Source organism: Rissa tridactyla, chromosome Z (genome assembly GCF_028500815.1).
Source record: "Rissa tridactyla isolate bRisTri1 chromosome Z, bRisTri1.patW.cur.20221130, whole genome shotgun sequence".
Taxonomy (NCBI): domain Eukaryota; kingdom Metazoa; phylum Chordata; class Aves; order Charadriiformes; family Laridae; genus Rissa; species Rissa tridactyla.
The window spans coordinates 67,427,428-67,453,202 of record NC_071497.1 but is presented as its reverse complement, the minus strand read 5'-3'; the positions used below and the strand labels follow the sequence as shown (position 1 = coordinate 67,453,202).

At 41.8% G+C, this 25,775-nt stretch overlaps 1 protein-coding gene across 1 annotated transcript in view; it reads right to left on the bottom strand.

Moving 5' to 3' along the window:
• Positions 1-7,258: 7,258 nt before the first annotated feature.
• Positions 7,259-25,775, bottom strand: part of ANKRD55 (ankyrin repeat domain 55) — a 47,835-nt gene continuing 29,318 nt past the window's right edge. The window contains 5 exon segments of the mRNA XM_054186929.1: positions 7,259-7,527; positions 15,504-15,605; positions 20,782-21,446; positions 22,890-23,057; positions 25,341-25,525. Coding sequence (XP_054042904.1) covers positions 7,259-7,527; positions 15,504-15,605; positions 20,782-21,446; positions 22,890-23,057; positions 25,341-25,525 — 1,389 coding nt within the window.

Here is a 25,775-nt window from a genome sequence, read left to right as displayed (position 1 = left end):
TGAAGATAAAGGGTCTTTGTGAGTCCTTTACTACTGCTCTGGGCTGCAGTTCCTGGCCAAGATCCCCAGTGTCCTATGTGAATGTCCATAGCCGTGGGTAATGTTGCTTTTCAGGCTGTTAGTGATAGCACTGTGACGACTACACACTCCCCAGCAGGAGCTTTGCAGCTAAGCTAGCCAAGGTGGCTTTTGGCCAAGAATAAGCACAGACCAGTGTCCAGGACCTGCTCTCAGACTCTGACTCTCTGCACTGTGCCCTGAGAAGAACCATTTATAATCTTTACTTTTCAGCCCTTAGTTCACTTCCTGCGTTTCTCCACCTGACTGTCATAAATACTGAACACTCGCAAGCAAGTTCCCGTAAGGAGGGAAAACAGAAGCCACATTTTTGAGGGTTAACACCTGAGCACTGAAGATAGCCCTCCAACCCCAGTTCACAGAAGCCACTTTTGGAAATTTAGTGTCTAATCTTTTTGCCCTTGCTTCTTTATATGTGTCATTGGGATAATATTATTTACTAGCCTACTGGGAAGGTTTCAGTGATGGAATGATTACTTTTTTCCAAGTTCTAAATTTCATTAGAACATATAAAAATGTCCTCCAGTTTGCTACAAGATCTATGTGGATTTAGTAACCAGGTGCTATCCTCACATAAAAGCTGAGAGGAGAATAAAACCTCTGTGAAAGTAGACTATCTTCCTGTTTACCACCTTACCAGAGAGCACCAGAAGCGTGCGAAAACTGGTACTTGCTTTTTGCCATTTAGATAAAGAGCTTACCCTGGTTCCTGCCACAACTTTACAGTCTATTTTTGGCACTTGTCTGACATGTGCTGATCTTGTGTTTACAAAAATAACCTTGAAAACCTTGATAGATCTGACAGTATTGAAGTCAAATGAAGTTTTCTTTGTGAAAAGAGTTTGGAAAAGTATTTCTTGCTGTTGTGAACCTAGAGACTTAGGACCTCACAGTTACTGAGGTTAAGAATGTGATATCTGAATTCTCAATGACTACTCCAAGGAAAGGAGTAATATAGCTGAAAGTCCTGACACATTGATTTTTGCATTTCTGAAACTAACTAGTATGAACTCTGCATCAGGAACAGTGTAGGGGGGAGACTTGAGCTGTGCTTTTAAAATGCCTATAAATGCAGCATTTGATTAAGCGTACAGTAGGCGTGTATGTAAGAGTAAAAACAATAAAATCCTGATGTAAATTCATTGGGCATAAAAAAATCCCAACAGAACAGAAAGAACGAGAAGGACAGCAAGGGCACAAATTGCTTCTCATGCCACTGACAAGCCATGACATCTCTGAGGTGAAATTTCCATGCATATTTATTACCATGAGCCTTTTAGTGGGCATAATTTTGTGTCTCATGAATAAACCTAAGCAATGGCAAATTAGAAGCAGCTTTCCAAGATATGTCTTGGAACCCACAATGAAAATAAGATGGCAAATTTATTTACAGGAAAATCAACCTTTTAAATATATTTAGGTGAGAGAGAAAGACCACGGGGACAATGGTGAACTTCAAGTGGCTTCAGTCTGTAGTTTCTAGGACATACTGAAAAAAATGCCCAAATCAACAATGGGAGGAAAATCTCTGTAAGATCACAACATAGTGAACTGTGGAAAAACACTAGACACTCTAACTGGAGAGGCCACGGCACAGAAATATTTTTAGAGTTTCAAGTATTAGAATTTTCAGAAGCATCCAACCCCTTTCTGCTAAATTCCCTACACAGAATGTCTCTTTGGATCAACGGCTGGAGGGTGAACGAACCTTTAAGAAGTTCCAGTCCTCCATATCAGAAAAAAGAACATCTGTCTGGTGCTAGGAGCTGGACAGAATGGGAGGCGGAGCCTCCCTTCGGGTTAAGTCATCATTTAACAGTTTGGTTTAGCTGTTCTTAGTAATAAATCTCTGCCTTATTTCGAAGAGTCTACTACAAATAGTCACTTCAGAAACAGGACAGGACTGGCAAATTTAGAAACTGAAAATGCAGTCTTTACGATTGTGTATTTAGTATAGCCTTTCTGGTTAGACCTCATATTTTTTCCTTTCTCGGATGATATTTACCCTCAACTTCAGTGTATGAAAGATACAGTGCCATTTATTTTCAATCATTTGAGTGCAGCCAGCTATTCATGCACTGTGGGAAGTTCTCCCTTCACAGTTTTCACTGTGTGTGCAAAGCTACTTTTAGTTCAGTTGACAAGCTGAAATTACAGCTGAAGTTTGTGGCACTGAGTGTAAGCAGGGGATCTGCTTCTCCTGCTCTTTCCTCTCAGTTGCCCTCTTACCAAACTAATCTTCCTGATGTAATCTTGATAGGGAAGGCTATGACTATGGCGTTTTTTGTAGTGGTGCTGAATGGCTACAGGGACATATTGGGAGGGCTGGACTGAGCCTTTTCTTAGTGCATTGATGTGTTCAGAGAGTTTCAGTCTGCTGCTGTGTGATACAAAGAACTCCACCACATTCTTCTTCGAAAAGGTGGGATCTCACACGCTGAGCATGGCAACATGCACAAAGGTGGAGGAAGGTACACGTGCATAGAGTCAAGTACTCCTCTTGGATAGGTGTGAACACCCCTTTGACTCTGCACATTCTTCCTGGTGTTTGCAGAGCAGCAGAAGGTCACACTGTGATGCCAAGTACCTTAGAGCACCACAAACATCGAGATGGGGAATGGAAAGTTACTGCAGGAGGCTGTACCATGTAGGTGTCTGCAGAAGGCAGGCCCTTGACAGTGTTGGCTGGCAGGGAGGGAAGACTTGGACTTCAGGATCCTGATGGGCCTGGAGTTTATTTCTTGGCTCTGTGTCAACTGCTTCACATCAAGTACTACTCACTGCCCTTGGTTAAAGGTGGCTTTGATGCTGGACACCTGACAACCTCTGGTCTAAACTGTCTCTGTCATCATGCTGAGCTTTTCCACCAATAGGGACAGCACAGGAAAATCTTTCCTCTGAAACTAAGGAACATAGGAAAACCCTGTGAAAATAATGAGAGAAAAATTCCACTTTTAAAATACAAAGGTAAATAATGTACACTTTCAATATTTTGGTCTTCTTCTAAATCGTTATTGTAATGCAGATGCAGAGTAACAGTTCTGATGGCTCACGATGACAGTATGATCAGATGAGCTCTCATAGCCCTGTTAGAATTGTTTGAAAAGTTGATATGCTTTTATGGCCTGAAGTGGTAACTAGGATGCTTCTCGTGTTTTGCAGTGGAAAAGCATATGGATTGTGCAGGCTCCTCATTGGTGATGGTAGCAGAATGCACTGTATTTGGGGTGAAGGGACAGAGATCTCCACCTTTGGCAGTGTTTAAAATGCTTTATTATAACTGAATTTTAGATGACATTGCTTCCTCTTTAGGTATTTAAACAAGAAAATTAGCCTGCTCATCAGATGCTCTGCTCATCAATAGAGTAGCCTTTGAAAGATCTCCATAATGCTGGATGATCCTTTGTTTTACGTATGAATGTTTTTCTGTTTTAAATAGTGGAGTAATGCTAACCTCCTGCGCAGCTTACTGGAAGAGTGGACCTCTCCACTTGATATCAATGTATAAGTAAATGGTCCACTGGAATAAAGGCTGCACCATTTTTAAAAGCATTTTCAAATTCTGTTCGTAAGAATGATATATGGAATGTAGAATGTGTTCCAGTGGGGAAGTATATTGTGTTTTGGTCTGAAAATGTATCCTGTATGTATATATATTTTCTTAGCTCTCTGTGCCAAGCCAAACTCCCCAGGCCCCTGAGTACTGCAACACTCTGCGAGTTAACACTCAACTAGTGCCACAGAAGAATGTGCCAGACATATTTAATCACCAGACAGAGGAAAAAAGAATAATCTCTGTCATGACCTACTGACCAGCCATTTCTTGGCAATTGCTAATCAACTGTGTTAGCCTTTTATTGTCTCTCCTGCCATTATCTTCCAGGAAAGGTCTGAGCAAGAGGTCAGTGTAGCTTAAGTAGGTATTGGTTCATTTGTTATCTTTCATGCAGTGCACTGCAGTCAACAGTCTGCTCTCCTCTGAAGGTGAAAGACTTCAACTTAATTTGACTTGTTTATGTATTGTAGAATTTGGTTTATCAAACCCAGAAGATAAGAATAGTTCCTGGTGGGAACATTTCTGAGAATAATTATTAGTGCTGTCTATGAGCATTAATTTTTAAAAGTTCTTTATTTGACGAATTGTGAACTACTTCTTTATTGACAGTCTACAGAAGAAATACATTAGAAAAGTGACCTGGATCTTAGTTCAGATTACCATGCATTTAAGACTGCCTATGTTCAGGTAAGTGCTATATTCTAAGCTTACTTTTCAACAGGCAGTTTGATTTGCATTCCCTTCCTGAAAAAGTCTATTTCCTTGGTTGGAGACCCACTGGAAAAAAAAACATTCCTTCCCAGAAAAAGTTGAGGAAAAAAGGGGGAAATGATAGGAAAAAATCAGGTAGCAGATGTCTCCTGTCACACAAAATGATTGTATTGAGGAGGCAGTGGTAATGTTTGTTTCTAGCTTCGAGTGACTGCATGTGAAATTCTGCATTTTTGAAGGATTTTCATTTGAAAGACAGTGTTATCTTTGATCTAAAATTGTTCATTATTCAGCTTTTTCCACCCACGCTGCATTAACAAAGCACTGCTGAAGAGGAAACCCAGAAAGCTGATCGCTTCCTTTCTGGGAATGGAAGTGCCTAGCCTAAGGCGTGGGGGACGTCTCTCCCTTTCTCTCTTGCTGTAATACTGGAAACATTTGAAATTTGTTCAAGCCTCTATGGGAAGCAACACAGACTACTCCTGTACCTTTGTCTCCAGCATGGAACTGCAGCTGGCAAACAAATGGGCACCACCACAGCTTTTATGTGATTGCCATCAGGCAGGCCAGGACTCTCCTGGTCCCTGGACCAGCTGGGTAACACAAGAGATGAGAGATTCACCCCCCTCTCAGTCAGTAACAGCAACCAGGATCTCCTTCTACTAAGGAAAAAATGGAGTTGCAGGACATGACCTGCCTCTTTTTGATAGCAAAAATCTCAGTTTTCTTACCCAATCACAAGGTCTGGAGTGGTGGTGGGGTCACAAATATTTGACCTCTGGGATTTCCTTGCTGTGCCATTTGGTCTTCTCTTCCTTCCACACACCGTACCAATTCCCAAGCAGTGTGTTAAACTAAAGATAATTAATCTCTGCCAGAGTGGTTACTTTGGCTTCTCACTCTGGGAAGACCAACCTCATTCTTGTGATGTCTACGCTGATGTCTATGCAGACACTTAAGGTTAACACAGAGGCTATTCGCTGCCAGCCAGAGCTGTATGAATTGGTTTTTCCTTCTCCTCTGTGCAGTCTGCACCAAAACCGTCTGCTCTATAGTGGTCTGCATTGAAGCTTGAACGTTTCTAAGAACTGCCTTATGAACCACTTGCCTCTTGTGTGAGGGCACAGGTAGAAGTACAAAAGGGCTGGAAGTCAGAGAATTTGGGGGTTGCAACTGGTGGAGTTCCAGGGCAGAGAAGCTTAGGGGCTCTGGCGAGCAGACCAGCTCAGGCGGTGACCCCGTGGAGCAGATGCCAGTCTGTTACGCTGCAGGAGGGACTCTGGACTTTTCAGTGGGGCTGGACTGGGCAGCACTGGTCAGGTGCAAAGACAGAGCATGCCAGCATTGATCTTTCCTTTAACAGAGCATGCCTCTGTCACGCAGTAGTTTTTCCATCTAGCCTTGGGGGGTAGGTTGCCTGTCAGGCCCAGGCACATGAGCTTTTTACTCTCGTGGACTTCAGCAAGAAGCAAGAGGTTTACATCAGTTGTTGAATTTGAGCTTTATACCCAGACATTTGGATTAGATGTATAAAAATAAAATATCCTTTTATTTGTGTGCGAAAGTTCCCTCTTCCTTGTGTTGCGTCAGAGCAGCTGTTTTTGTGCTCTGCTCTTTTTCTTTCTGGGACTGTCTGTGACAGCCACCAGCCATCCTTCTATTTACAGTCATTACTGCAAGGAAATTGGAAACTGCAGCTACTGGGACATGATTATCTTCTCTTTCATGTCAGGTTTGTCTTTTACAGTGACACAGCAAAAGAAATGTTTGTCAGCTAATAAAACATTTATCTAGAGATAAACAGAAATGCCGTGTCCTGGCTGAATGAGCTGCTGAGGTAGATCTAATGTAGGACAGGTTTACTAGCAATGGTGGTATAGACGGGGTGACAAAAGGGGACGATGCCCCCCTCCCCCTGCCCACAGTAATGCCCACAGCCCCTCTGTAATCAGAAGTGGGGAAGTCTCCCGAGTAATAGCAGCAAGATTTAGATAAGAATCCTGAAGGAAGCACAGGCAGATGCCTTTGTCGTCCTTTAGGAAAGGACAGTCTTCTGAAATGTTTAGTCAAAGGCCTCTAGCACTCACCAAGGCTTTTGACTGAACAGCAGTCTAGTTAGATTTCCTTCTTCGGTTTGGTGATCGAAGTGATGAAATAATGCATAATAACTCAGGACCATGCAATCCTTGTTCTATGAACATAACAATGCACAATTGCATTTTTGTCACTGAGGAATATGAAAAATTAAATGGAAGAGACATAAATCTGTCAGTGCAATGAACAGTTTTGAACAATGTGTGCTGTAGTCCTGTCTGTCCCACAGGGATTAGTGTTTCATTGTACTTCTTTAGCTTTTTGAATTCACAAAACCCACAAACTTACAATGTGGGAAATACTTGAAAAACAAAGAGTCAAAATTCCTCATTTGCTAAAATTGACTTTTATTTTAAGCTTATCATTTTAATCTTAAAAAGATATTTTTGATGGCACACAGCCTCAGAATCAGCACCTTTGCATTTACAAACTGCAGGGAATCCCTGTCAATTTGTATTTCCCTAATTCTGACTTTTAAATCATGCAGAAGATCTTACTCTTTGTTCCTGTTTTCTGTGAAAGGCTTAACAGCACATTGCTGCAACAAGATTGCACATTATGAGGATTCCATTCACAAAATAGTCTTACAACACATTAAATATTGATTTAATAATTTCATCATAAATGAAAACTGTAATGAAAATGCCTATATAAATACACAGTGCCGCTTTTGTGATGTGCTACTCTCTCTTGGTTTTTGTTTATTTACACTCCATTTCACAAGAGCATCATTAGTGCAAATTAATGAGATTTTACTTTACATTTATCTTGTAAGAAGCTCTTAGATATATTTCAGCTGATTGAGGCCAGTGTAATGAGTTAATTTTCAGCGTCTGGTTTGGTGAGAGATCTCTCAAGCTCTTCTGCAGGGTTAGATTTCTTCTGGCATGGGATAGCAGGTAGGACACAGCTTGGTTTCAGAGGCTCTCCTGATAGTCCAGGCAAGAGAGAATAGAGCAAATGACTCTGAGAATGTCCCCTTTTCTGGGATCTGGAGGTTGGGGCTGGTGGGAGAATAACTTCATCAGTCCTTAGGGAATTTAAAGGCAGGGACTTAAACTTCTTGGCACCCTGAGATGGTAGCTGAACTAGAGGAAAAAGAAAAAGAGAGAAAGAGTACACAGAAGGTGAAAAGCATGACATTTTTGCAAACGAGTTTGCTACTTTCTTTGAACTGTTTGTTTGTTTTGTGTTGTGTGTACGCAAACCTGCATTTGAAAAATATCAGTAAAAAATCACTAAAGCCTGTCAGGGCTAAGCTTCAACTGAAGAAAACTCCAGTGTTAAGCAATTTACATTACGTTTGATGATCAATAAGACTTGGTAAGTTTAAAGGTTCACTTTTGATAAGCAGGAAATCCATAGTTTGACTGAAGGAGACTTGGTCTGTTTGGGGAGATTTCCACAAGACATTTTTTCATCAAAAACCACAGGCTGACTGAAACATAAATGTTCTATGGGAATATATTATATTTAACAAAACCTTTGTGGGAGGATGCTCTATTTCCTAGGGTAAATTCTGATCAAAATCTTCGGAAGATGAAATGGAAGAACCTGCGATACTGTGTCTGGGTTACTCTAGAGACAATCAGTCATGAAGGTAGGTCCACACAAGCTCTGCAAGTCACAGGCCACAAAAGTAGCCCATTATCCTGTAGCACCCTAAGACCCACACTGAAACAGAAGAGCCACAGCTGCTGTATGTCTTGTGTGTGTCAGCAGTCTTGTAAGAAACTGTGGATTTAGATCATCCTTAATCTCCACCTCACACTCAGCAGGGTAACATTTTTTGTGCTTTAAGTTGATATAGTTCTATATCTTCTCTAAATTGAAATCATCAAGCTCCTTCATTCACAGAATCACAGAATGGTTCGGGTTGGAAGGGACCTAAAAGATCATCTAGTTCCAACCCTCCTGCCATGGGCAGGGACACCTCCCACTTGACCAGGCTGCTCAAAGCCCCATCCAGCCTGGTCTTGAACATTTCCAGGGGTGGGGCATCCACAACTCCTCTGGGCAACCTGTTCCAGTGCCTCACCACCCTCACAGTAAAGAATTTCTTCCTGATATCCAATCTAAATCTACCCTCTTTCAGTTTGAGGCTGTTATGCCGTGTCCTTTCATAACACTCCCTGATAAAAAGAGTCCCTCCCCGTCCTTCCTGTAGGCAGCCTTCAGGTACTGGAAGGCTGATAGAAGGTCTCCCCAGAGCCTTCTCTTCTCCAGGCTGAACAACCCCAACTCTCTCAGCCTGTCTCTGCAGGAGAGGTGCTCCAGCCCTCTGATCATTTTTGTGGCCCTCCTCTGGACCTGTTCCAACAGGTCCATGTCCTTCTTGTGCTGAGGACTCCAAAGCTGGACGCAGTACTGACAGTGGGGTCTCACCAGAACGGAGTAGTGGGGCAGAATCACCTCCCTCAACCTGCTGGTCACGCCTCTTTTGATGCAGCCCAGGATCCAGTTGGCTTTTTGGGCTGTGAGCACACATTGCTGGCTCCTGTTGAGCTTCTCATCAACCAACACTCTCAACTGCTTCTCCTCAGGGCTGCTCTGTAGCCATTCTTTGCCCACCCTGTATTTGTGCTTGGGATTGCCATGACCCAGGTGCAGGACCTTGCACTTGGCCTGGTTGAACTTCATGAGGTTTGCATGGGCCCACCTCTCAAGCCTGTCAAGGTCCCTCTGGATGGCATCCCTTCCCTCCTGTGTGTCGACTGTGCCACACTGGTGTCGTCAGCAACCTTGCTGAGGGTGCACTCAATCCCACTGTCCATGTCACCGACAAAGATGTTAAACAGCACTGGTCCCAGTACTGACCCCTGAGGAACGCCACTCATCACCGGTTTCCATGTGGACATTGAGCCATTGACTGCAACCCTTTGAGTGTGGTCATCTAGCCAGTTCCTTATCCATTGAGTGGTCCATCCATCAAATCCACGCTTTTCCAATTTAGAGACCAGGATGTCATGCAGGACAGTGTCAAACACTTTGCATAAGTCCAGGTAGATGATGTCGGTTGTTTCTCATTCCATCTGTCACTTCTTTCCATCTGCATCTATTGTGATGAATATATGAGAGACTATTGTTTTCCTCTGAGATGTTTTACCTTGAGTTTCATCTTACTAGTCATGGCAGCCTCCAGAAGGTTATTCAGATTCTCTGTCTATTTTGCTGGCTTCCTCCTTTGAAACTAATCAGAAATGCTTCGTGGTGATCAGGTGTTAAAAACCATTCTCTGAGCCAAAACACTTGTCCTCAGATTGGTATTATGCTTGTGTCTTGTTCTTTACATGTGGGAAGAATTCTGCTATAAAGCATTCTGTGAGACAGGTGACCACCTCCGCCTGTCCTTGTCGTTCCATTTCCTCGTCAGGTTCAATGAAAACCTGGGTGTCCATGTTTGCATTATGCCTGGCAGCCCCTTTGATTGTTCCCTTTTCATAATCTCTGACAGGAATTTTCCTGGTGCAGGTTCAGGGAAATTCTACAGAAATGAGGAATGGAGAAGAGCATTCTCTCTTAACACAATGAAAATCTTGTGCAATTCCAGAGGAACATCTGCAGTTAATCTAGATTTGGACTGTTTTAATAGAGGATAAACTGATAAATGAACTAATTCTTATTAGAAATAACAGATGACATAATGAACTGGTATGAACTGAGTAACTACTGCAGTCAATGCACCTGTGATAAACTGGACCTTACAAGTCAATTTTGCTCTTTGAAAAAATCCCCAAACCAAGCTAAACTCATAGGTAGAATAGTGGATGGAGTTTCTTGACAGCTGTAGAATAAAAAGATAAGAAAAAGGGACTTAAGGAATTTAAAGTCAGTTAACCTAACCCAAAAAATCCTAAATCCTGACCTAACCTAAAATTCTGACCACAGTTGGTGTTTCTCAGAAGTGAATCTTTGAACCTATGAAGTCTGCCTTCTCACTGCTCATGAAGAAATATAAAAAAAACCAACAAACTGGATCACTGGAGGAGTGGATGCAGGAGAAGTGAGAAATTATGTGGTTTTAATAAGGATGGATTATTAACTTTGTCACAAATTTTTGTAAAAAATAAGGTAGATCCATTACTATAATGTGGACACACACCTAATGAAAAAAAGGCACTCAAGGTGTGATTTATAGGAGAACAGATTTACAATGCAAAATGACCTGATAAATTGGAGAAGCGGTAAGAAATTCAGCTAATGAAAGTCAGCAAAGGCAAATGCAAACCACTACACTTAGGGAAAACAAACAAACAACGAAATCCCGAACCACCAAAAGTCCAAATGTAAGATGGAGAATAACTGGCTATGGCAGTAACAGTCCTGCAGGTAACTGGGGACACAGACTGTGCCCGAGTCAGAAATATAATGAAGAAGTTCGAGCAGGAACCCTGCAGATTCCGTGCTTCAGCAGGCAGAAACACACCAGTCTTGTCATGCAAGCCCTTCTGTGTCTGTAGATTTACGTAGTATATAATTAACAAGTCAGAAATTTGCCCTGTTGTAAGCAAATGTTGCCTGTCTAATGTCTGTGGTGGGCACTGAAAAAGCTTTGCATCTACATATTTTTTACTATATACATTGTGCAAAAGAGGCTGAAGTTATTCTTGCCATATTACCCATTATCATATTACCCATTACCATATGCCATATACTTATTTCATCATTCATTATTTATTTATCTGGAGCAGTAATTGTCTAAGATTCACCAGGTTTCTATCTGGGGCAAAGCAGAACATTTATAGAGAGGATTTAAAAAATTGGTAGATTTTTTTCTTATTTTAATGCTAACTTCAGTACAGTTCAAGTTGTGGTGGCCTGACCAGACAGTGTTTACTAGAGCTGTCTGGCCTTTGGCAATGTAGTGTAATTCATAGGTCATATTCAAGGTTCATTTGTGTTCAGAGGTTCAAGAAATCTCTTAGTTTTCCTTTCCATGAAAAAAATACCCCAGACCATTAATACTTTGCTTTAGTTGGTATTGAATTTGTGTGAATAAGGCAGAAGGGCTAAATACAATAAATGAGCCCGTTTGTTTTCTGCAACATGATAGAATGCTTTGAGTTCATTGAAATTTTGGTGTGTAAACCAAATGCATATTGAGAGGCTTACTTGTTTCCCTCTTTGGAGCACAGGCATATATACGTTCATGCATTCAAAGTTTGCACCTGTGTAAAATATCTCTGGAACACTTTACGTACTAGGTAAGTCCTTAATGACGGGTTTAAGTAATGCAAAAGAAGTGTAATTTAACTTCACCCTCATGACCGGCTAGCCATCACAAACCCGTGCTCATTCAAAGAACTAAAAAGCAGCATCCAAACGTTGATGCTTTCCATCTAGTCCTACATACTGTACTCAATTTAGGATATTCAATAAGGATTTCAGGATGAGTATATGGATGGCTTTGAAATAATAGATATAATGGCTGGTATTAGGGTATGTGTTGAGACACGTGAGCCTGGACACAGCACTGGGGTCTGCAAAAGACAGAACCCTTAAGGCTGGTTGCCAGAAGCTATGTACAGTGAAAGCAGCAGTAATTATTCATGTTCAGAGGGCAGAGACAGTTACCCAGCACCTAGTGGTACAATAAGAGTGACTCATTCATGGAGCCTTTTCCACTCAGCAGTGACTCTCGAGTGGCTGCTATTGTCAACTGCAGAGGCAAGAATAAAGCTGCCCGGGAGGCATTACCCAAGGGGTATGTACTCCAGCAGAAGGAGGTACTCTTAGACTCTGTTCCTTTTGCAAGCAGCGGACCATGGTGGCCCTCTGCAGAGGAGGGTGCTTTGTGGAATCCTTTGCTGTTAACTTAGGAAAGAAGAAACTTCAGCTCATGATGAATAACAGCAAAAACAACTACTGATCCCCAGAAAATATTGTTAAAGGATCTGCAGAAATATATCTTTCTTTCTTTTTTCTTTTTTTGTTGTTCAGCAAGTGGTAACGTCACTTTGGCTTCAGACCTTCTAAGCCACATGAAGAAGTGAGAGCAGCATTCTCTAGAAGTCCCATATTTTTTTGGAAAGTTATTCTGGCATTGTGTGAGCAGCGTGTGATGGTTGTAAGCCTGTTTTCCAGGGGTCCTTGGGAGAGTTGCATGATGAGATAGAAAGGGTGTGCTGGGGATGGAGCAGCAGCATGCAGAGTAAGAGATGCCAGGCTGTCCTGAGGCTACTCAAGAAGCCATGTGAGGGACCTCTTTGGCCCTAGGAACACCTGGAGGGTGTGAGTTCATGAACTATGGGTTAAAGTCACTCCAGTACTCTTCCTAGGCTATTGTTTCATTCCTATTATCCTCTTTCTAACTTGTATTTTTAAATGGTTTTGCTTAGAGATTAAAGCATCTCTTCCTTTTTTTCATTGCCCTTCCTTTTTTTGGGAGATGTTTCTTCTTTCTGTTAATCTCTGAGTAGTTTCAGTTCTCTTTCTAATTTATGCTTATTTTTTTTGTTTAGCTCCCTGGTTGCTTTTTTTCCCCCACTGGCTTTGTTGCATGTTTTTAGCACACATCTTGTGTAACGAAAATACTAGAGAAACACAAATGTTTATCTTCAAACTTCATTGCTGGAGGCATTTGCCTGGATAAGGCTGTGTCCAGAACAGTAATATTTTTAGGGCTGGATGGAGGATGAGTGAAATCTTGGCTCTGAAACAGTTATTCGGAAAGCTCCAGGATGAAATGTGTCATTTGTATTAACAAAGAAGAAATTTAACCTATTTTGCAAATAACTTTGTTTTTCTGTTATTGGCCTGAACTGATGTTCAAGCAGTAATGGCACCTGGATAAATGTGCTGTGTTCGTTAATTGAACCATGATTATTAACTGTGATAATTGTATCTTATTCATAAAACACAGGTTTTGGCATGAGACTAGAACTAAAATCCTGGCTGTTTGTATGAATTACTGCAAGAACACCAGTGATTATGAAATATTTTTTTTTTTAGGATTTTGTTTACAACTATGTTTTAACTAGAAGACCCAGAGAACATTAGTAGAAAGCTTAAAAATAGAAGACTTGGAGCTGGGGTTTTGAAAGCAGTTAGATTCTTTTCTTTCCTCTGAGCAGACAGAGAATACCACCTCAGTATTCCACATGTCTCTGCTTTTCTTCTTCCTCTATTATTTACTGTGCAGCAGCGGTGCAGAATTCTGTATTTCCCCTACCCAATCTGATGTTCCCTATAAAGCTACCTCTGCTGTTTCGTTTTTAGTAATATTGTTATAGCTGCAGAATTGCTTCTGAAACTCAGATCATGAGAGAAAATGACTCTTAAATTTAGCTCTGAATTGTGAACGCTTTAGGACCTGGCTGACCTGCAGGATGACAAACAGTAAACTGCAAATCCTCATCCAAAATACATTGGAGGATTTGCGCTTAGCGGAGCACAAGGCTGTGCGAGCAGGATGCTGCTGGGAGTAGGGCTATGTTTGCATGTGAAGAGCGCCCCAGACGCTGGCTGGGTCCATCCTGGGACACTCACTAAGTCTTGAGACTCTGCCGGGGCTGTGGGAGCGGGGTGAGGCTTTCCCTGCTTTTCGGGACCTCGCTTCTTACTGCCTTGGGAATGAAGAGCTGTCTGCAAGTGCAGAGGAAAAAAAGCCTGCTGCTCTCCCAGTCCCTTTATTTTAGCTCCTGTGTTACAGAAGGTAACCCTAACCAGTTGCTGTTAGAATGAGAGAAATGAATTATTCCTGCCCTCAAGTAAAAGCTAGTCTATCTGCTGTGCTTAAGACAGAGAGACATCTTTTCACCTATGTAGCATTCAGAAAATGACAAAGTTTCTGGAAACCTGATGATCTTGTTCCAGTCCTCTTCCCTCTAATTTTTGCTAGCAAAAGGACACAAAAATCAGTGTCATGATAAAATATCATATTTTTCATGCTGTTTGCAGAAGAGTCATTCCTTATCCTGGCTTTCATCTCACATATCCAACCTTTCTCTGCCATGCAGTCATTAGGCTGTTGTCATCCATCTCTTTGCATTCCTGTAAGTCATCATGTCCTGCCCCCTGTGAAAAGCTACCTGAGTCATACAGGCATATGCAATCAAGAGTGAAACCGAGAGTGAAAAATCCTGTGTCTGTGAGAATTCCAGTCACCTCTGCTCTGGAAAATAAATGTAGAACCAAACGCTCCTCTATGTTGACATATATCGCTTCGACTGGGCCAAATCTATGAAACTCTTTGGAGAACAGGGTTGTGATCAGCACCACAAAGTCCAGCTGAAGGTGGGAAATGTAAAGTCCTGCACCTGGGGAGGAATAACTCCCTGCACCAATAGATGCTGAAGATCAAACAGCTGGAATGGGGCTTGTCAGAGAGGAACCTGAGGGCCCTGATAGACAACATGCTGAACATGAGCCAGCAGTGTGCCCGTGCGGCAAAGACAGCCAACAGTATCTGGGGCTGCATTAGGAGGAGTGTTGCCAGCAGATCGTGGGAGGTGATCCCTCCCCTCTACTCAGCACTGGTGAGACACATCTGGAGTGCTGTGTCCCATTCTGTGGGCCCAGCATAAGAGAGACAAGGACATACTGGGGCAAGTCCAACAAAGGACGATGGAGATGATTAAGGGATTGGAGTGTCCAGCCTCAAAGGGGAGGCTGAAAGAGCCAGGACAGTTCAGCTTTGAGAAGAGAAGACTCAGGGGATCTTGTCAATATGTATAAATGCCTGACTGAGGGGAGTAATGAACAGGGAGCCAGACTCTTCTCTGTGGTGTCCCATGATGGGGAAAGAGTCAATGGGCACAAATAGGTTACACGAGACTTTTTTACTCTGGGGGTGGTCAAACACTAGAACAGTTGCCCAGAGAAGTAGTGTAGTCCCCGTCCTTAGAGGTATTTAAAACCTAAGTGGATGTGATCCTGAGCAACCTGCTGGTGGTGACCTCTCCATGGGCAGGTGGGTTGGACTAGACAATCTCCAGTGGTGCCTTCCAACCTCAGCCATTCTACGATGCTGTGAAAAAGGAACATGAAACCTCTCTCAGGCACTCAGATGCCAGTGATGGGGGCACACATAATGATATTGTAACTGAGACTTGCCTGTACTTACTTTTGTGAGCACAGTGGTTGGGTATGGGAGCTAGGCTGTTCCGTACAGGAGTAAGGTTTTTTATTTTGGGTTCATCTATGGGCATCTGTTGAAAATTTTTACCTGTGAAAGAAAAATATGTTACCATATGAAAATAATTGTAAATAATACAGTGCACTGTAGATGTCTGGCTTCTAGAAAAAAAGAAAACTTACTTAGTAATTCTCAGAAATATATAATAACAAGAAACCACGAACTGAAAAAAGCTGTTGCTTTGTTCTCTTTACATTTATGAAAAAGAGTGCCTGATTTAATATAACCTTCATGTGTACGCTTATCATATATCCTCTCATATAATATAGTAATTGGTCTTAAAACAGGCACAGTCAAGTAACTAGGTCCATGTAAGAATATTTGGACACAAAATATCTAGAAATATTCAACTAGGTTGATTTGATTTCTTCATCGAAGTTTTAGTTTGCAAACTTTTCTAACAGGGTCTCAGCCTTTCTATGTACTAGAACACAAATGGAGTTCAACTGCTCAGCGGAAAATGAGACTATTGGGAGTATATCAGCAGTAAAGATGAGCTTTGAGAGGGTTTTGCTGCAGATGAAAACATAGCAAAACTGATAGAAACTGATTCTTAATAAACTACGTTTATGGCAATTTAATTTTTACCAAGAAGAATAGATACTGGAAAATGAAAGTGTAATTAGCTAACTGTGGCATTTCACTGGCTAAGATTAAAGTTAACTTTGGTCTTGTACTATTGAAAAAGACAATGTGTTAGATGGTGTAATGCATTTCACTACATAAATGACACATCAAATACTATTGAAAAAGTAGAAACTCAAGCACCAGATCAGCATTTTTCCCAGATCCTTTTCCTGAATTGATCTTATTCTGTGACGTTTGAGTCCCTCAAATTTTTCTTTTTTTGTTATCACCAGACCTGAGATGAGCTTTGTAAGGAGTCTTGAGTTGTCTTGCAAACAGCTGCTCATTCAGCATGGCGTTGCAACATAGCTCATTGCAGAGCAAGCATAAGCTCTGTTGGCACGCAGAGACGAGGGGAGACACGAGCTGGATGTAGTAGGACATCTTAAGCAATAGGAAGAAATGGAACGATATAAAAAGCCTTTGTGGCTTTATAGTTGGTACTTGAAAATACCTGTGTATTGCTGAGCTGTGCAAGATAAAGCTACGGGAAAATAGTGTAGAACAGATTCCTAGAGGTGCACTGAAGTAGTTGTCACGACTTCTGTAACTATGTTACTGACTAAATGGATTCTGTGTGAAAGGAGCTAAAGTGTTTTGTCAGACAAACCCCCATGTTATAGTGCAGCCTTCAGCTCAGCACGGAGCAAGATTCTGGTCCAAAGGCAATGGCAGTCGATAGAGCTTGTCTCAATCTACTGGGTCCCATGGGTAAAGCTGACATGTATTGGGCTAAAGCGTGAACAATCTCTTATGGATGAGATGTATCTAATAGAAACAGACTTTGGTTTCCTTTTCCCATGATTTATGCTTTATTTAGTCTTTAACACTTCTACAGGGTGATCAAAAAGTGGGTGTTAAATTGGTAAGTTTATTCTATAGACATCACATCCACTGTGCACAAAGAAATAAATATATCTATTCCAAAATAGCAGAGAATCAAGCCTGCTGCTCCCATTAGTGCAATTCAAGTTATATTGGTTTCAGCGATGCTTATGCTGAGAACTAATGGGTTATTATGTATGTACCATTATGGCTTTGATGATGGGAGGCTGTTTTTTCTATCAAGAGATATGTTTATTTCCTAAGTGGGGGTATCTGGCAGCAAAACAACAGTACAAAGCACAATCATGTTTGCAAGGCGGATATGAATGCTTGGAAAAGATTCCTTGTTGTCTAAAAGTTCTGGCATCCAGGGGAAGTATTCTGCTCTTCTTTTCTATCTGCTTCACATAACATCGGAGAGAAAGGTTTTTCTTTCTTTAAGACATCATCTTTGTCATCCCCGAGAGTGTATTTACAATGGCATTTTTGAATGTAATGGAAAGGAGGCAATTTCATTAGTATAAAACGCAGGACGCTTGTGCATATCATTTTATTTACTGACTTTTTTTACAGGTTGTTCTTTGATTTTCTTTTGCATTTAGGTAAGAGAACCATGTTGTCGTGTGTTTTGTGGAAAAGTTGTAAATGTTATGACGAATGTCCGCTTGTAAATCAGTCCTTCAGTTTGAGAAACAAACAGCCACACTGATCAGCTTTGCTCTACTCTTTCCTGGCCAAGAAGTGCTTCCTTCCTGTTGGACTATAACACATTGCTTATGCCAACATAAGCTTAATAGTGGCCTATTTTTTACATTATCTGTTTAAGCAAATAAAAGGTAGTGGGCTGCTGTAATAAAATCTGTAATAAACTGTCACCTTAGACCTGGAAAGTTGGTAATCTAAAAGATGAGTGTGTGATAGAAGGAGGCTAAATCTGGTAAGAGGGTGCTAAGAGCTGCCTTACGTTTGACACAGGCTTCCTTTTACCTATGTGACTTGGAGTTTCTCTGCTTACACCATTTTTCCCTTGGAAAGTAGATGGCAGTACGTTTTGCAAAATGAGATGATTGCAAAGCTCATAAATACAAAATGCTTCATATTGTGGACGCGAGCTCAGCACTGTGGCTGGCAAGCACTCCTGCAATCTTGACAATAGTTTTTGGTACAGTCTATCTTTGCTTTCCCCAGCGGAGGGCAAGACAAAGTAGTTATTCTGAGAGAAATCAGTGCATGATAGTAAGGAAAGTCTCATTGCTACTCACAGCAGCCTCTCCCCTTTATGTAAGCGCTAAGGCTCAGCTAGTAAATTGACTCATCTTTCATTTCCAGGAGCACAGAAAACAGAACAAAAAACCTCCCAAAATCCCCATCTATGTGCCAGCTGCCTTAGTAGCAGTAAGCACAAAAATTAGCTCTGACTTTAATAAAGGCATGGCCATGCAAGGCAATCAACACTGTGTGTCAGCTGAGAAAATAATTTTCAGATTGAGTTCCCCTAGATTATTGATACTCATAGTCCTGCCCTGGATACTCAGTGGTTAGGAAATGACATGTAGCCCCTCCAAGTCATGACTTGAGAAATGGAGTATTAACAGTTCAGTGTCCTTCAAAGACCAGCTGGTTGGGTTTTTTCCCCTTAGCCTTCTGCAGAAAAAAAAACCAATGAGGAAATATCTTTCCTCCAAGAGAGCTGCCTGCACGGTGCTGCCGTCGGGGCTGGGGCCAGCCTTACTTTGCTTCTCATCCCTCCACGTCCTGCCGGCGCAGCACACTGGAGACCTGGAAGCCCTGGAGCTCGTACAGTAAATGCAGTTCTAGTTCAAAGCAAGTCAGGTGGCTTTAATTACAGGGGCAGACAGATTTAAACCACACACATAGGCCTGAAGAGGGATAAGCAGATATTTTTTATCATGAAAAAATGTTAGACAGTATCTGGGTTGTGCAATGTATTCCTGTTAGACGCTCTCTGCCTCCTTACAACTTTTAATTCACATGCCTCAGTGGAAGTCCTTTTTGTCATCTACAGGACTCTGTTTATTGTTGGAAAGTTTTATTAAAGGGAGCTGGTCACAGCAAACTGGGCTTAAAGCAGACTCAGGCTTTTTTTTTTTCTCCAAGGAAGATAATAAGCTGTCTTAAAATGCCTTACTCTTCCTTTGGACATGCAAAGACAGCTCACATTGTAACAATTAGAAGATTTCCCATAATTGATGTGATTTTGCCCTCATTCATGCATTTAGACTGCTGGTCCTATATCGAGTCCCTGTGCAGATTGTGATGAGTGGATGCACGGGGTTCATCCTGATTCAGCTGGTTGCAGCTTTTTGTCATAGGATGTTCATAGAAAACCACCTGTCCTTCTGTCCAGAGCAAACAAGGATTTAACCGTACAGTATACTACAGTCTTAAGAAAAATCTATAATCACATTTTAAATAACATGGTAGTTACTTCCACATCAAATGTATTCATAGTCTAGATAATTCCACCAAGAAATGTTTCCCCATAGTTGTCCTCAGGTTTCATTTATCCAGTTTGAGTTCATTCATCCTTCTACTGTCAATATGAATGATCTCAAATATCTCAGTCTCACTGTACCCTATTATATTTAGGTTGTAAAGAAGCCCTGCAGGTTTTCTTGTCTTCCACATGGGAGCTGAACCTTTCAGAGTTCAGTGTAGAAAGAGCATGCTGGAGCAATCCTTGCTAGCCACGTGGAGTTTGGGGTTTGTATGGTTGCGTGAATAGCTGAAGAGTGCACAGTAAAAAAGTAGTGACACCTATAGAACAGGTCTGTCAAGCTTTCAGGAGTGCGTCCTGATGTTCAGGAAGTGGAACTTTTTGAATAGTTCCTTTTTCCCCTGAAAAACTATTTCCAGACTTTATTTGCACAATGTAGAATGACCTGTCATTCTGAAGTTTCTGTCTCTACTCTCGTTATTAGAGATGTGAACAAAGATTTTCTGTTTTATAGAACCCTTTGCTTAGGAGTCAGTACAGTTTGCACTATCATGCAAGCTCAGATAGTGACCTGACCTAACTGAGGGGTCTTCTCAGGCAGGGCTTCTGTTCACAGCTCATTTGGCTGGAGGATAACGGCGCATGTCTGTTGGGGTGAGGGCAAATTAACCTATTGTGTAACATTTACTCCTTGTAATGGTGTACTGGTAAGTTTGGGGATTGTTTTTTCTTGCCTCATTTTTAGTTGGATATTACAGTGGTCAGAAGGCATGCTAGTTGTGTTTAATTTTGGCGTGGGAGTAATCCCAAGGGAGATGAAGTTGGAGACACTGATATGTTGAAGTAAACTCCAGCACACAGGCCGGCCAGCCAGATTCGTTTAAACATGGATATAAGTCAAACCAAGTACTAGATCCCAAATCCTGCCAAACCCTCGTTTTGAGTTTACTTCAGAATTCTGATGCTCTGCTTCATTACTGTTGCATTACACTTTCCAAACCACAACATAAAAGCATTTACTCTGTCTCTGTAAATTTAGCAACCTGAATTCAGCTTTGGAGAGGCCATAAGAACAGCACATCAGACCAAAAGCACATCTAAGCACCTTGTTTCAGCTGTCAGCTGATGTCCTGTCCACATGCTTTCTGCAACTGCTACTACATACAGGGAGAAGAAACTGAAAAAGTTATTAAAGAAATAGAAATATCATGGGTCAGACTTACTGTTTTTTTCTGACTCAGCTTGCCGCATCAGTGGAGACTGTAGGGTTTGGGAGATAGAGAAGAAAGAAATTACCTGATGGAGAACTGGGAAGTGAGGGAAGGCGGGGAGGGCACAAAAGCACATGGTGAGATCTATCAGAGTTTAAGCCATTTATCAGTTTGTCTGAAGGAGTCCTAGTACAGACTTTGTAGGAGAGTAGATGGTTAGAGTCTGTGTTCCAGGGAGCATCCAACAAACTCTGGCAGTTGCTTCTGTGGTCCAGCAAGTTGTGTTCACTCCTACTCTTTTGAGACTTGTGTGTAAAATAGTGGGTGCTGGTGCTGGAGGAGAAGCTTGACGTTGTGCTCTGGGAAGCAGTTAGGAAGGAATTGCCTGCAGTGATTGGGGGAAGGCTCTGGGTTCTGATGGGCAGAAGTCCCTGACACTCTGGTTGCTTCTTTTCTGGCATGAGGTACTTTCTGTCTGTGCTCCTTCTTTTCAAGTCAGCAGTGGTCACACACTCATCTGGAATGTCTTTGCAGTTTGTGTCCATAATGCAATCGAAAGTGGTGATGATGTCGTCTACTTCTGAGGTCTCTTCTCGAGGATATCGGTCTCTGCTTCTCTCCTTCTGACTGGTTTTCTGATCATCTTTCTTCTTTTTGCAAGAGAAGATGTGATTCAGCATGCTGAATCGTCCTTCTTTCTTTAGGAGTCTGTTGTTCTGGGATGGAAACTCATGAACTGGCTCAGGTCTACTGGAAGTGCAAATCACAATGTGATGTCATTATTGCCAAATGATGAAAGAAATCCTGTCTGTGTTAGCCCATGAAATGGGGTATATATGATTCCGATGATACATTTGGAGGGGTGGTTCAAGGAGACAGAAAATTAGGACTGAAAATAATACCACGTTATTTCCCTCTTTCTTGTGGGGTTCATTGCCTTACACTCATCTTAATGTAGGCAAAAAAACAAAGAAACTTTCTGGCTTCAGCATCTACCAGCTGCAGAATCATTATTCTGAATGGTGAGGCAAGATCCAATAATAACAAGAAGAACATGCTGGGATCTTAAAAACCAAGTGGTCTTTGTATTATGTCATATTTGGAAAACGGTATTTCCAATAGCACAGTCATTGCTAAGAGTGTAACAAAGGCACTAGTTCATCATTCCTTCCCTCCCTTTCCCTTTCCTTTTCCCTTTCCCTTTCTCCTTCCCTTTCCCTTGCCCTTGCCCATGCCCTTGCCCTCCCGTTTCCCCTTCCCTTTCCCCTTCCCTTTCCCTTGTCTTGCCTGTACTAAGGAGGCCTGGCACAGTTTCAGAAGATCTATCAAGATAATTACCTACAGTGGTGTTGCTGTAGTAGTTTTTAGATGAGATTTTGACTAATCAACATTTCAGAGCTACTGAAGTGGAGGAAGAGGAGAAAGAGGAGGAGGAGGAGGAGAGGTACTGTTACCCTGTCTTACAATTTGCAACACAGGAAATACTGCTAACTGCTGACTGGAAAGGAGGGGAAAGTGCAAAGAAATGTGATGACAAATGTCTTTGTAAGTGCATGCTCATTTACCAAAGTTGAAGAATTGAAATGAATTAAATGACATCTGCTGAAACATGAGAAATACAAAGAGAGAGGAAGATCATAAGCAATGGTAAAAAAAAATACTTTTTAACAGAAAAAATCTAAACTCAGAATAAGAAGAGACAATCAAGGTAGAGAACTAAAGAATGCTAAGAAAACATGGCCAAACCCTTACCCTGCAGATGAAAACTTTAAATTTATTTTATTATCTATGTGGAAAAGCTGCTTTTGTGTTCCGTCTGTCCCTCTGTCTGATTACATGAACACACAGATAGTACTCAGAGATTTAAAAAAAGTGGAAGCCATACATCTGAGGGCTGAAATTACTCTGTAAGATAAATTTTCTGCATGAAGGTGACCGAGCAAGAGCTATACTCACATCTTCTTGGTTCAGAACCGTCTGCTGATCGGCAGACTAGCACTGTAACCGCAGTGATGAGTCTTCAGTAGATGACTAATCCTAATGTTGCTATTTTGGTGGAAAACTTGAACTGAATATTGCATATGAATCAAGGAGACGTCACCCTGGGCTCAAACCCCACAGTAGCATAAAAAAAGCAATGAATTTGTTTTCTAGTCAGTGGCAACGTGAGTAAGATGTGCACTTTTGCTTTACCTGCTCTCCTGAGACAGCAGCTTGATGCATGCTGTGTGCCCACAGTACATTGCGTATGTCAGAGGGGTGTTTTCATTGATGTCTCGAGGGCTGCTGTCTATCCCCAGCTCCAGCAGTGTCTGCACACAGTCAGCTTTCCCTGCTGCTGCAGCCCAGTGCAAGGGCGTCCTACAGAAAAGCGGGAGTATCGTTAGAATAGATGAATGAATTTACTATCAAAACTATTAGTGACATAATGAGGTGTGTTTCTATGCTACTCGTCCAGATTCACTCGTCCATTTTAAGGAATTCTCCAGCAACTTAACCTACACTGATGTGGTAGCCAGTGGTGGTAATTGGACCATAGACTGGCATCTATCTATGTGCACCTATTTAGCTGTAGATAAAGCAGATATGGGGCTGTGGAATGCCTATACCTGCTATATAATAGCATCTCTTCCGCTGCTGGAACTGCAGAGTGGGAGAAGTGCCTGAAGTTTTCAGAGCAGATTTTGAAAAAAATCTTTGTAGTGTCCACTGCATAGAATCACAGAATGGTTTGGGTTGCGAGGGACCTTAAAGATCATCTAGTTCCTTCCACTAGATAAGGTTGCTCCAAGCCTCATCCAACCTGGCCCTGAATACTTCCAGGGATGGGGCATCCACAACTTCCCTGGGCAACCTGTTCCAGGTTTTGGAACTGTTCTCACCACCCTCAGAAGAAAGAATTTATTCCTAATATCTAATATAAACCCACCCCCTTTCAGTTTAAAACCGTTACCCCTTGTCCTATCACTACTACACTCCCTCATAAAGAGTCCCTCCCCTCTTTCCCTGTTAGGCCCCTGTTAGGCACTGGAAGGCTGCTATAAGGTCTCCCTGGAGCCTTGTCTTCTCCAGGCTGAACAACCCCAACTCTCTCAACCCTCTGATCATCTTTGTGGCCTCCACTGGAGTTGCTCCAACAGGTCTGAGTCCTTCTTGTGTCGGGGCCACCAGAGCTGGATGCAGTACTCCAGGTGAGGTCTCACCAAAGTGGTTTAGAGGGGGAGAAAAAGGGACAAGGGAGAAAAAAGGAGAAGGGAGAAAAAGGGAGAAAAAGGAAAAACAGGGACAAGCTCTTCTCGTCTTTGCATCAAACACAATTAGCAATGGTTGGCTCAGGGCTCTCCATGAAGGTAGGAGAAGGAGCTTCCCTCAGATAAATGAGAAGGACTGGACACATCTACCAGACTGTTATTGCCCCTTTGCCTGTTTCTGTTTTTTGATGGGCCCAGACTAGAGCTGATGTAATTGTCTTGAATCTGTGTAGGAGAATCAAACTGATTTTCTGCTTCCTGAGATTTGTGTCTTGCCTTTGGAAACTTTTGTCCAGTTTTCAAATTGTAATATTTTGTTCTTGTGAAAAATCTGAAAGCACAGAAAACACCGTAAGAAAACTGCAAGAATAAAAAATAAAATTTTTTTTTCTGCCTCTATCTTTCCAGTGCCAGTGATTTCAGATGGCAGATTCAGAAACACAATAGAATGGGAATCTACTGTGTATTTGTAGTGAGTGAACAGCTTATCTTTTCCCCTCTTCAAGTCTAATACCTTCTATGGAAATATCTGAGAACGTGTAATAGGAGGTTGTGCCTTACAGAGCTCTTAAGTGTAGTTAAACTCCTCCCTTCGCCCTTCTCTCCATAGAAACACAGCCTTCTCAACTACATTTTACTGATGTTTAGAAACTTCTCCAGAACCCTGTTGGTTTTATTTCTGTTCCATTTTATTGCACTTTTCCATGAAGAATGCTATTATTTTAAGTACCTGAAGGACTAAGCCAAGAAAACCTCGGCTTTTGCTCCACTGAACAGAATAATCAATGCAAACAGCCAGTTGGTTCTGTTTGCATTAAATAAATTTGTGAGCAAAGTTCCAAGGGAGGTAGGTGTGGTGTGAAAAAAGAGGGAAGAGGATGACTCTTCTGCACTTTATTATATGGGGATTTCATCCTGGAAGGAACCAAATACCTTGTCAGAATGGAAGGTGAAGGTCCCCTAGTCCCATAGGAATACTGTGTTAGCACCTTAAATGCAACAAGGAAGCATTGCCATTTCTTAAATACAAAGCAGCAGGATCCCAGCTTCAAGTTGTAGGATCCTGTTCTATTGTTTTGACAAGAATGTTCACTTGTGATAGAAAGAAGTTAAGTCAAGTGGTGACAAAGTCCTTTCACACATAATCTTATCATTTCCTACCAGAAACACAAAGTTAAACAACTTTCCTACGAGTCAGTTATTATACTAGGTATTATACATGTGAGCTGGACTGCTTTGCATTGTTTCTGAGCAAGCATGGTTCTCTGTAAGTGCAGTTCATTAACTAGGCCATGGCCTGTGAAACAGGAAACACGATTATAGAATAAACAGAGCTCGTCTCAGGTTAATAGAAAGGAAGCAGCAATTTCAGTTTTAGAGTTTCCATGGTTACCTGTCATCCACATCAAGGGCTTGCAGGTTGCACTCCGGGACTTTAGCCAGCTCACTGATAATATCACTGTAGCCTGCAGCAGCAGCAATGTGCATACATGTTTTGCCATTCTCGTCATCGTAGTTTATTATTGATGGTCCCTGGTAGTGGTCCAGAATGATGGAACACAGAATCCTGTTGCCACTCTGAGAGGAAGTTCAGACAAGAAAAGCATTTTACAATGGAGCTCACACCAAACTGCATTTTCTCTGCTAGAGAAGGCTAAATACAATAATGGTATTTTGTTTTGTGTATACCAGACTCCACAGGTACGAAAGCCAAAAGCTTCCCATCTCCTGCTGGGAATTGGGTTTGCTTTATGAATTTCCTAGAACACTTTGAACACTGGAAAAATAATAAATAATGTGCCCCTGCAAATATCTCCAAAAGTTACAG